Source organism: Microtus oregoni, unplaced genomic scaffold (assembly GCF_018167655.1).
Source record: "Microtus oregoni isolate MIOR12 unplaced genomic scaffold, Mior012 000015F_ref0000493, whole genome shotgun sequence".
Lineage (NCBI taxonomy): Eukaryota > Metazoa > Chordata > Mammalia > Rodentia > Cricetidae > Microtus > Microtus oregoni.
Genome location: NW_024543074.1, coordinates 36590352 through 36602935, shown reverse-complemented (window position 1 = coordinate 36602935; position 12584 = coordinate 36590352). Strand labels below are relative to the sequence as shown.

At 52.1% G+C, this 12584-nt stretch overlaps 1 protein-coding gene across 4 annotated transcripts in view; it reads right to left on the bottom strand.

The window, feature by feature from the left end:
- The window catches only part of Slc5a10 (solute carrier family 5 member 10), a 51178-nt gene extending 41618 nt beyond the window's left edge, over positions 1-9560 (bottom strand). For all 4 annotated transcript variants that reach the window (XM_041664777.1, XM_041664776.1, XM_041664779.1 and 1 more), the window contains exons 1-5: positions 9447-9560; positions 3859-3930; positions 3398-3502; positions 2992-3051; positions 2467-2571 (exon numbers count right to left, since the gene is read on the bottom strand). In XM_041664777.1, the coding sequence (XP_041520711.1) occupies positions 2467-2571; positions 2992-3051; positions 3398-3502; positions 3859-3930; positions 9447-9560 (456 nt within the window). The remainder of the gene's footprint in view (positions 1-2466; positions 2572-2991; positions 3052-3397; positions 3503-3858; positions 3931-9446) is intronic.
- Positions 9561-12584: the final 3024 nt, after the last annotated feature.

Sequence of the window (12584 nt, the reverse complement as noted above, 5' to 3'; positions counted from 1 at the left end):
CTACCCTCAGCTATAACTTTCTAAGTCAGTTAATTCATAATCCCAGAAAATGTTGCAGGTCTGAAGAAAGAGGGAGAGAGAATAAAGGGGTTAGACGTGCAGGGATAGGGGTAAAAGAGGAAAGATTTGTGAGTCCAGAGAGGCAAAGGCACAGCATGCATCCCCAGGGAAGAGCACGTGGTAGAGGTCCATAGCGAGGGCAGAGGCCCTGAGGCAGAAACTCAGAGGCTTGCCTGGTGTTTGTGCAGTGCATGGAGGCCAATATGGCTGATGTGCATGCGGTGTGCGGCTCTACGGGGGAGGGAGAGGTGCTGTGGTGTGACGGATCTCCTTGTAAGCCATGATGGCTCACCTTGTGAGCCCTGGTTAGCCTTTATTGAGGGTTATGTGGTGTCATGCTTCGCTCCCCTGTTTTCCAGAGCCCCACAGTGATGGAACTGCACTTGGACTCTTGGCTCTGAGCACCGGCTGTGATTTTCCACACCGGCCATGGTAGATCTTCTGCCTGCTGGTGCTCCTGTCTGAACAATAGCAGCGGGAGGGCCCTGTGACCTCTGCCTGGACAAGCTGTACAGACAGGCAGGGCGTTCCTGGGCTCTGTGTCTGGGCCTACTGTGGCCCACGCACTTCAAATAGCTCCACACTTGAAGCCAAGACCCAGGGCGGGCCCAGCCTCTCCCAAACGAAGCGCAGCAATTAGTGCCTCCTCCCGCTTCCCCTCAGCCTCAGAGCAGGCGGCCCAGCCTGGTGCTGAGGCAAGGCCTTGACATGACTGCTCCCCATTTACAGCTGGTAACTTGGAGTCACCCACAAGGCAGAGTCTGAAGCCACATCCTGGCTGTTGTGGTTCTGACAGAAACCTGGAGATTAGCTGACCTTGGCCCAGTCACCACGACCTTGAAGGACTCACCAGCTGCTGCTGAGCTTGTCTCTGAGGCCCCTCCCGTGCTTCCTTATGCCCTCTGAAGTCTTGCCCAGTGGCCCACTTGGAGTCTCCCAGTGTAAGGCCTTTGATGGGGAAGGAAGCACCCCAAGATTCGGTCCATTTCCCTTTTCCTTCTCCCCCAGCTCAGCTGAGTGATTCTGCAGAGCTGTCCTGGAAGTGGCTGTGGATACCCCGCCAGTTCTGGGGCTCTTTGACCTCCCACAGCCTAAGGCCGCAGTCTCCTGTCCCCTCCAGAGCAGTCTGTCTGTCCCAGAGCCAGAAGTGGCACTTGACTGTTTATATGAATGTTAGAGTCTACCTGCCAGTGTGCCTCAAACTCCGCCACTTCTCATGGCCAGCCCAGCTTCTCCTCAGTCTCCTACCCCAAAGACGTTCTTAGTGATGGCCCCCATCTCTTTCCTTGGCATCCTCCCTGACTATCACATCTCTTCCTTACTGGAGCCCCAGGATTACCTTGTGTATCCTTCCATCCCCACCCCCTGACTACACACACACACACACACACACACACACACACACACACACACACACACGTAGAGTGGGCCCTGGGCAGGCCAGGATCAGGCCTTCTGCCTGACTTCTAGGAGGTGGGTTTTGGGAGAAAGGGGGTGGGGGCAAGAGGAAAAGTGGGAGAGGGACAGTCAAACTCAAGGCCAGGTCCCTCCAGATTGCAAAGGAATCGAGAGAGAGAGAGAGAGAGAGAGAGAGAGAGAGAGAGAGAGAGAGAGAGAGAGAGAGAGAAGCCATCATGATTCTCTGGGAACACCTAGAAAGACTGTGGCAGGATGTTGCTGAGGCCATGGGAAACAGCATCCACCTCTCCGGATCCTGAGAACTGGCTGTGCTCCTCACAAGAGGCAGCAGACTAGGCTGGGCCAGCTCCCTCGTCACTGACTCCTGTCCAAGCTCCTCTCAGGAGCCTGCAGCTGCTGGAGCAAGGCAATCCTGAGGAACTGTAATGGGCCTACCACAAAACCAATGACCTTCCTTCCAACCTCAAGTTCCCTATCTGTAAAACCAGGTGCTTGCCCCAGACAGGCCCTGAGTTCCTCCTATTCTGTCGCTGAAAATGGGGTTCCTGCTTTCGCTATTTCCAGGGCAAGGTCCTAAGAGAAGACTTAGAACCTAGAACTGGCAGGCACAATGAGGCCTTTGGCTCCCTCTAGTGGTGAATCCTGGCTCAGTCCCCTGGGTTTCTCTCTAACAGCTCTGGCTGCCCTTGAACTCTGTAGACCAAACTGGCCTCGAACTCACAGAGATCCACCTGCCTCTGCCTCCCAAGTGCTGGGATTAAAGGTGTGCACCACGACCACCCAGTTCCTGGCTCACTTTGAATAGCTCAGATCTCATCCTCCACCCTCCCCGAACTGGGCATCAGGAGCAGCTGTCTCAGACTTGGGAGATGCTGCCTCTCCCTGGCCCTCGGTTGCCAGAGAAGCTAGTCTCTAAGGCTCCTCCCATGCACCGTGCGTCCCTAGACCCTGGATGTTCCCATGCAGAAGCAGGCTGGGGCAGCTCACCGATATCTTGGTGAAGACAGACAGCAGCAGGGACAGGACAGATAGGTACATGCGTATGCGCTGGCCACCGAAGCGCTTCTGGATGTACTCAGGCAAGGTGACAATCTGGGTAGGCAGAAGGGATGAGGGCTAAGTGTTCTCATACAACATGAGTATCGGGAAGAACCAGCTCCATTCCGGGGCTCATCCGCCCCAGGCCAAGCCCTGCACCTAGAAAGCACAGAAGCTTCGGGAAAGGGAATTGCTGGCTCAGCGAATTCAGGACTGAGGCTGAGACAGGAGGGTCTCAGATAATGCAGACCGGTGTACGTACTACCAAGGGGCTGCCTGGAGCAGCAGCCCTGATAGGCAGCATGCTGGCCATGGTGGGCCAGTTGCGTGTGACAGTAAGGGCCAAAGGGATCAGCTGTAATTGCTTGACAGAAATGTCAGGAAACCCAGCCCTGTGACATGATGTCTCAGAGGTCCTGCCTGCCCCTGCTAACTTGGGGAGGGTCCAACCTCTGCCAAGGCCCCCAGACTCACCTCTGAAGATATGTAGATGGGTACAAACACCCATGCCAGCGCCAAAAGCACATAGGTGGCCTGTGGGAACAGAGGCGGGAAAGGGCTGTGGGCACAGCTCCCGAAAGCCCTACCTTGGCACACAGTCAGATGTGGTGGAGTCTGGTGGTGCTGAGGCTACCCCAGCCCCTCCTGCTTTGCTGTAAGAAGCTGGCGCTTCTCCCTTCTGTGGGCCTCTCTGGTCAGTGGAGTCACCCAGCGTGTCTGTGTCTACCACACACTTGTCCTGGCATGCTGTGCCCCACAGCCTGGCAGACCCTGGCTGATCCACACTGCTGGGAACCACACCATATCCAGGGGCCAGTCAGTGTGGCTGTGTCCCCTGCCCTGACCCTCCCGCAGGTGGTGCCCATCCTCTGAGGCTCACATTCCATTCGAAACCGGCCACAGCCACGCCACCAGCAGCCCCCGAGCCTGCCAGTCCGATGAAGAGACCAGAGCCCTCACTGCTTGCAAAGAGCGAGGCTCCGATCTGCAGAGGGAAGAAAAGTGATCACTGTGAGCCCATGACCTCAGCCCCACCAGACCCAGAAATACCTCCTCCCACCTGGCAGTCCAAGGGGGAAAGGAGGGCACTCCCTCTTCATACATGAAGAACCCAGGCTTTGAGGTGCAAGTTGGGGCACCCACAGGCTAAGAAATAGAGTTTTCAGACTCCAAAACCCTTTAGAGAACTTCGAGCAGTTTGTCCTTACACAGCTGACTTGGGGGTCCCCTCCAGCCCAGGCCTATCCCATTGAGCTGGTCTTAAACAGGGACCTTGAAGGAGGCACAGGAAGTGACCTCGGGGATGCAGATGGCCTGTGGACAGAGGAGAGGTGAACTCACCGGCCACCAAGCCATGTCCCGGCCTGCCAGGAAGTAGCCACTCACTGTGTTCCTGCCGGCTCGACATGCAGACTGCAAGAACAGCAAAGGGAAGGAAACTGCAACAAACTGTAACAAACGTCAGATGCTGCTGCCAGGGGCAGCTCCTCCTTACTCTGAGCAGAGCAATGCCATGTGACCCGCAGAGAAGTGAGACCATGTCTACACAGAGGCACATAGAATGTTCTTGGTAGCATTATTCAAAATAGCCCCAAGTGGAAACAACTCCAAGTCCACCTACTGATGTGCAAACAAAACGAGGCGTGTCCGTACAGTGGAATATTATTCAGCCAGCAAAAGAGGCACAATTATGGTGTTCCCGGTTTATTTTCTGTTTCAAATTTGGCTGTGATTCCTCTTGTAAGACAGAATGATCATTCCTATTGGTCAAGCAGGAGGGGATGGTTTTACAGACAGGCTAAAATTAGGCAACGAACACTCTAAGCAGCCTGTCAGCTCCGAAGTGACTGTCCTTGGGAGGCAGGGCAGAAAAACAGAGTTGTGGGGACCTCGGCTTACTTTAGGGTTTCTGCTGCAGGGAACACTGTGTTTATTATTCCCATTGACGCTTGCCTGGGCAGGCAGGCAGCGGTTGCCTCTTCCATCCTGCTGTCTTGGAGGGTCTGGGGAGCAGCTACTTTCACACTGAGGAGGTCAAACTGTAGTGTGACTGATTTCATCTTTTTTTTTTTCCTTTTTAGGATTTCTATTTTTATTTTATATGCATGGGAGTTTCGCCTGCATGTATGTCTGTGCACCGTGTGCATGCCTGGCACCTTCAGCGGTCAGAAGATGGTGTGCGATCTTCTGGAACAGATGCGCGTGAAGCACCATGTGGCTGGGAATTGAATCCTGGTCCCCTGGAGGAGCATCAAGTGCTCCTACCCACTGAGCCATCTCTCCAGCCCTGCGACTGGCCCCGTTTTGATTGTCGGCCTGGCCTGCTGGGAACTACTGTTCTCTAAAACAATGGTCTTTGTCACTTGGTTATTTAACAGCTCCCCCGTCATCAAACCTTCAGCATCAGAATTACATGCAGTTATCATCCCTTGGAACTCTGGTTTAAACTGGTCCAGACCTGCTGCCGGAACTTGAGTGTCTCACGCATCTCGTTTGTATTATTGTGTGTGCGTGCGCACGTGCGTACGTGCGTGCGTGCATGCGTGCGCACGTGCCCTGGCGCATGTATGAAGGTCAGAGGATAACCTCTGATGTCAATCCTCATCTCCCACTTTGTTTAAGACAGGGTCTCTTGCTGTGCAGCATTGCATAACCAGCTAGCTGTCCTGTGAGTTTCTGGGATTCTCCTGCTTGCCTCCTGTCTCCTTGTCATAGACGCATTGGTCTCAGGTGCGTGCTTAAATGCGTCCTGGGGTTTTGAACCCAGACGCTCACGCTCACACAGCACTTGCTTCACCATCGGGCTATCTCCCCAGCCTGACGTTTTTACTGATTAAAGTGACGCTCAGTGCACGGCTACACACAAGTGCCGGAAGCTTTTAGAAAGGACAGAGACCACAAGCGTGACTCTCAGAACAGCACCAAGATGCGTGCCCTTTAGCCGGGACTGGACTTCATGAACCAAATCCAAGAGGCTGCTAGGGAATCTGTTCCCTTAACCAGTGTTGGACGCCTTCACCCAGGCCTCTGAGCCTCTACAGTCCTTGGCCCACAAGTCTAAGCACAGAGACTGGGGGCACCGTTGTGGATTTCTCTCTGCTTGGGTGACAGGCACAGAGCCCATGGTGATGCCAGGAACTGGTGGGCTTGAAGGAGGGGCTGGCTGCGTAGAGTCCTGTGCACTGTCGCTAGGACGCTGCTGAGGGCAGTCGCTGGGGATGAAGGCGGCCTGGGCAGGGCGAGCTGAAGGCGGTGCTCTGCTTTGATTGGTCAGAGGAGGCTGATTTCCTTGCTGTTCCCTGGCTGACTGGAGTCACACCAGCTCTCTCCCTCAGGAGCCTTTCCTAGAAGCTACAGTCTCCCCCAACTGCAGAGTTTAATCATTTCTAGCTTTTGATTTGGAGGGAAGGAACAGCAACTTTTCGGTTCACTTGAACACTTACGGGGCATGGCAGGTTACTAATTAGCCTCATTTGGGGACCTATCTGGGGACATAGGGAGGCCTGAGGGGAGGAGAGACACCAGGAACCTCAGGCAGAGGAACAATAAGAGTATAAGCTCCCTGTCTATATGGACGCGGCACACCCAGATGGTTACCTTGGTAATATCAAAGGTTACAGATCAACATGGAAGATATAATGCTGATAAGGAAGCTGTGCCAATTAGCAAACTGCAACAGGGAGAGTCAGAGCATGCAGTCGGAAAAATGACACCAGAGATATGCTTAGTGCAGGGTTGTTAAAACAGCACTTTGTAAAACACACACGTGCAAGCACATGCGTGTGCATGTGCACATGCATGCACACACGCACGTACTGTGGGGCTGGAGAGATGGTTCAGTGGTTAGGGGCACACATACACACACACACACACACACACACATGTACGCACGCACCATGGGGCCGAAGAGATGGTTCAGTGGTTAGAAGCACACACATACACACGCATGCACCATGGGGATGGTTCAGTGGTTAAGAGCACACACATACACGCATGCACGCATGCATGCACGCACCATGGGGCTGGAGAGATGGTTCACTGGTTAGGAGCACACACACACACACACACACACACACACACCGTAGGACTGGAGAGAGATGGTTCACTGGTTAGGAGCACACACACACACACACACACACACACACACACCGTAGGACTGGAGAGATGGTTCAGTGGTTAGGAGCACACACACACATACACACACATACACACACACACACACACACCGTGGGACTGGAGAGATGGTTCAGTGGTTAGGAGCACACACACACATACACACACACACACACACACACACACCGTAGGACTGGAGAGATGGTTCAGTGGTTAAGAGCACACACACACATACACACACACACACATACACACACACACACACACCATAGGACTGGAGAGATGGTTCAATGGTTAGGAGCACACACACACACACATACACACACACACACACACACACACACCGTAGGACTGGAGAGATGGTTCACTGGTTAGGAGCACACACACACACACACATACACACACACACACACACACACACACACACACACACACACACACCGTAGGACTGGAGAGATGGTTCAGTGGTTAGGAGCATTGAGCGCTCGCTCTTCCTGAAGAGCAGCAGCTGCATGGTTGGTCACAACCATCCGTAGCTCCAGTTCCAGAGGATCTGACTCTTCTGGCCTCCATGGGCACCAAGCAGGCATGCACACGGTGCACAGACATACATGCAAGCAAAGCACCCATATGCATAAAATAAAATAAAAATTCAAACCAAATCAAACCAAAGCAGGACTCGAGAAATACAAAAATGAGCAGAGCTGGGTAAGAGGAGAACCCTGTTCTGTCGATAGCCATTTGTTGTTCAGTATTTGATATAATTGATTATGTTAGTGCTGTCTCTACCACCACCATCACCACCACCATCACCACCACCATCATTACCACCATCACCGTCACCACCACCACCATCATCATCACCACCATCACCACCACCATCACCACCACCACTACCACCATCATCACCACCATCATCACCACTACCACCACCACCATTGCACTGATTGGTTTTGTCGGCTACACTATATCTGGGAGGGAATCTCAACTGAGGAGATGCATCCATTAGACTGGCCTGTAAGTGAGCCTGTGGAACATTTTCTTAATTAGTGGCTGATGTGGGAGGGCCCAGCCCATGTGGGTGGGGTCACCCTGGACTGGTGGTCCTGGAATCTATAAGAAGGGAGGCTGAGCAAGCATGGGATCAAGTCAGTCAGCAGCACCCTCCATAGTCTCTGCAGCATCAGCTCCTGCCTCCAGGTCCCTGCCCTGACTTCCCTCAGGGCTAGGTTATGGCCTGAGAGCTATATGATGAAATATATAGCTCTTTTCTCCCATGTTGCTTTTGGTCAGGGTGTTTTATCAGAGCAATAGGAACCCCAACTAAGACAACCACCACTATCATTACCACCATAACCATATTATTATCATCGCCATTACCTCCACCATCATTACCACCATCATCATTATCATCACCATTACCATCATTATTTTCATCATCACCATTACCACCACCACCATCATTACCTCCACCACCATCATTACCACCATCATTATTACCATCATTATTATCATCACCATTACCGTCATTATTATCATCACCATTACCACTACCATCACCATTACATCATTATTATTATCATCGCCATCACCACCACCATCATCACCACCACCATCATTACCACCATCATCATTATCATCACCATTACCACCATTATTACCACCACCATCACCATTACATCATCATTATTATCATTATTATCATCACTATCACTACCACCATCCTCACTACCACCATCATTACCATCATTATTATCATCACTATCACCACCACCATCCTCACTACCACCATCATTACCATCATTATTATCATCACTATCACCACCACCACCACAACCACCAACACCATCACCACTGCACTGGTTGGTTTTTGTCAACTACACACATCTGGGAAGACTCTTAATTGAGGAAATGCAACCATGAGATTGACCTGTAGGTGAGTCTGTGGAGTATTTATACAACCATAACCGTTATCACCATCACCCTCATTATTATCATCACCATTACCACCTTTAAAACCTCTCCATTGCTATCACTACCATTGCCGCCCTCAACGCTGTCCAGCGTCACTAACCACTGTAGCCCCGCTGGCACTGCCTCTCCTATAGCTCCAGTGGTGGCAGTGGAGTGATGTCTTCTGCTGGCCCCACTGGTAGCTCTCATCCTGTAGAGTAGGCACTGTCACCAACCTACAATACTGAGTGAACATGACCAGTCTCCCATCCCCAGGCTCTTATCTTGGGCCAGGAGTCATAGAAGGAAAGAAAGGATAATGATTCTCCTATGGAGAACCTCAGGGCTCCAAGGCCGAGGCAGGGAATTGTCCTGACCATGGTGCAGGGAGCTGGGGCACAGCTGACTTGTTACACTCCCTCCCATTTATGAGTGCCTTGAAGACTGGCATCGCGATGACACCAGGGACAGCCCATGCCCACTCTGTGGACCGCTGGGTAAATCTAAAACCCTTTGCTTTGGCTTCTTATCCACTCCCAAGCTCGGCCTTCCAGGGGGCTGGAGTGGGGATGGGGCACAGGAAAGGGCCTGGCATCGACACAGCAGTGTTGGTGGATCTGTCGCTGGGTCGAATCATCTGCCTGTCACATTGGGGGGGGGGGGGGGACGACTAAGCTCAGGAGCTTCCAGGCCCCGAACACCCTCCCACCTCTGGCTTCTGCACTAAGACTTTGGGCATAGCTAGCGACTCACAATTCTAGTGCTCAGGCAGCAAGCCACCAAATAAAACCCGTGCAGACACCCAGGGACGTGCTGGCCCCAGTTCTACGGGGAGAGCCCAGTGGGCTACTGCAGGTTCTTACCCATATGCCCACGGCCACATTCAAGGCAAAATACACAGCAATGACAATGATGTCCGTGACACTCAGCGGGGTCCCTGGAGCATGGAAGTCCCCGGTGGAGTTGTCAGCTGCCATCCTGCAGTAAATACCACTCTGAGCTCAGGCACTGAGGAGAAGCAAGGTCACGAAGGGCTTTCTGAGCAGAATTAATTGATCATTAAACCAAGCGAGAAAGTGGCATCTCCAGCCCACGATGTGGCCGTGTGCAGAGGGGAGTGCAGGTATAAGCCTCTTTGCCCCCCAGCGGCAAGTGAATCCCAGAGGGCAGAAACTGGGGTGATCTGGGACAAGTGAGGGCAGGGGAAGGAACTTCTTAAACTCCGAGTGGGTTGAGAGAGAACAAAAGTGGACCGGCTCAGAAGGAGATGCCAATGCCCCAGTTTGGCTTTACCTAGACTTAATTTATGCAGGAAGCATGGGGCAGTGGGATGGCTGCCTTGCCTCTGGGGACATCTCCCCGAGGGACAGATTATACCCCGAGAGTCAGTCGTCTGAGCTGAACTCAAGATGGTGGCTCCTGACAATGCCAGGCCCTAAGTTCTGCTGCCATTCTTTCTCCTGTTTTTCCAGCAAGCAAGACAGGCCTGACCTGTCCACTTGGCCACCCATTTACCCACCACTCCAGCCTGGGCCAATGGCTGTCAAATACCAAGGACTCCTTGCCATTCTGCAGTTGCTCCCATGTCATGGTGAAAGCCACCTTAGGTGGTAGGTGATATCCCAGTCTGGCCAAGGACACAGAACTGAAGGCTAAGTTGTCTGTCCCCATCATTCAAGGGGCAGAACTAGGTTCTCCTACAGACTGAGACCTGGGTCTCTGTATCATGGCAGTGGTGGTTCTAGGTTCTGAGACTCCACCAAGACCTCCACCCCTTCACCAGGGCCATCAGTGCTCAGCAGGTCACAGTCGCCTCACGCCTCATTCAGCAGCCTGGCTCGTGTTCTGTGAAGTGTTTGGAGTTTAACTGTACCCTTCCAGAAGTGTTAATGAGTAGGTGACTGCCACCGGGAACACACTGGCCTACAATCCCACCCAGCCTGCTACTTGGCAACCCTGAGCAGAGACTAAAGGTTAACTCTTCTGTGCAGGACAAGAGCAAGACAGGAAAGTGAGCACAGGCTTCAGGAGGCTTAAAGGGCGCTGCCCTCACTACGCTTGCCTGCAAATGACTGTCCGCAGTGTCTGGGAACCAAATACTCACTTGTACCTGTGCTGGTATTTTGTTTGTACTCTAACAAATAAAGCTTGCCTGAAGATCAGAGGGTGGAGCTAGCCACTAGTTAACCATAGAGGTCTGGAGGTTTCTATAGACAGACTGTAAGTAATATGGCTGGGCGGAGAGAGGAATATAAGCGGGGAGGAGACAGGAGTTCAGTCCTTCTTCAGCTGAGGAGTAGCAAGGTAAGAGTTGGCTGTTTGTTCCTTTTCTCTTTAATCATTCAGCATTTACCCCGATATCTGACTCCGGGTTGTTATTATTGAGACCAATTAGAACTTGTACAACAGTAGCAGTCTGAAGACCCACTGGGTAACGTCAAGGTTTATTGAGTGCTTGGTTTGAATGAGAATGGCCCCTATGTCAGGTGGTGGTGGCACACGCCTTTAATCCCAGCTCTCAGGGGGATCTCTGTGAGTTGAAGGCCAGCCTGGTCTACAGAGTGAGTTCCAGGACAGCCAGGGCTACACAAAGAAACCCTGTCTCAAAAAGCAAACAAAAAGAATGTCCCCCATAAGTTTATATATCTGAATGCTTAGTCACTAGGGGGAGGCACTATTTGAAAGGCACGATGAGGAGGTGTGGCCTTATTGGAGGAAGTGTGTCACTGGGGGTGGGCTTTGAGGTTTCAAAAGCCCACGCCAGGCCCAGTCTTTCTCTCTCTGTTTGAGGATCAGAATGTAGCTCTCAATTACTAACTACTTGAGTGTCCTGCTTGCCACCATGCTCCCTGCCCTGATAGTAACGGAAAGAGGACACCCTGCACTAACGAGTCCCATATGCTCTGAACAGCTGGTTAGCTAAGTGCAGGGCTGTGCCGTGCGACATCTATGGATGCATTGTTTATTCCTGCTATCAACTGCCCTCTCTATCCACAGGGGACAGTCACACAGTGACCAATGCAAGACCAGACACAACAGCAGAACTCTGGGAATGCCCTCCACAGCCTCCCAGACAAGATGTGGGCACAATGGGGCCTCCAGCCTGGGATGCCACATTGGGCAGGGGAGGGGGAAAGGCCAGGTGGCTGGCTTCATGCAGCAGAATGGAAGATGGTGGCTCTGGATGTTAAAAACTAAATGGCAGAGGTAGATGACAAAGACAGACCGACAATAGAGAGAGGCTTGGGTTCAGGGTGGACACTGAGGTGGGTTAGAGATTTATTCGTGTTATTAACATCACAATAACACAGGCCAATAATAGCTGCGTGGCAGGGGCTCTGAGGAGACTTCAGGCTCACGAGGCAGAGTACAGGTCTCAAGAAGGGGATGTTTCATGTACTCCGGCTGTTTCTGATTCCCTTGTGGGTGGCAGAGGAGGGGGAGAGAGGCCCTGGATTGCCAAGAAGTGACTCTGTATGTGGAAAATGAGGAGGGGGGGCACACCTGTTGAGGAGTGTTATTTATGCTAGTGTGGGGGATGGGCTGCCACCTGTAGCCCTCCGATATCCTACAGCCTGGAAACCTGAGGTCTGTAATGTCCCCCGGTGATGTGAGACTGGGCTTCCGTTATTCCCCTGAAATCAGAGCACCTGAGGGTTCTGCTAGGGAGTCACAGAAGGCTCTGGAGAGGCCTGATGTTTCCAGAACAAAGAGGCTGCTGCAGGTGACCTTGGCCTGAGCAGCATCTGGTATGGATTCTGTCAGACAAGTGGATGTTAGACGGCTATAGACAGACAGACAGACAGATGATTGATAATGGATAGATGACAGATAGATGAAAATGGGTGGTATATTGATAGAATAATAATTAATAGGATATAGATAGGTAGATGAGAGATGATGGGTGGATAGATGGATAGATTAGTAACTAATAGACAGGCAGATGATAGGTGTTAGAAGACAAAGATAGGTGTTAGATAGATGTTAGGATGCACAAAGCT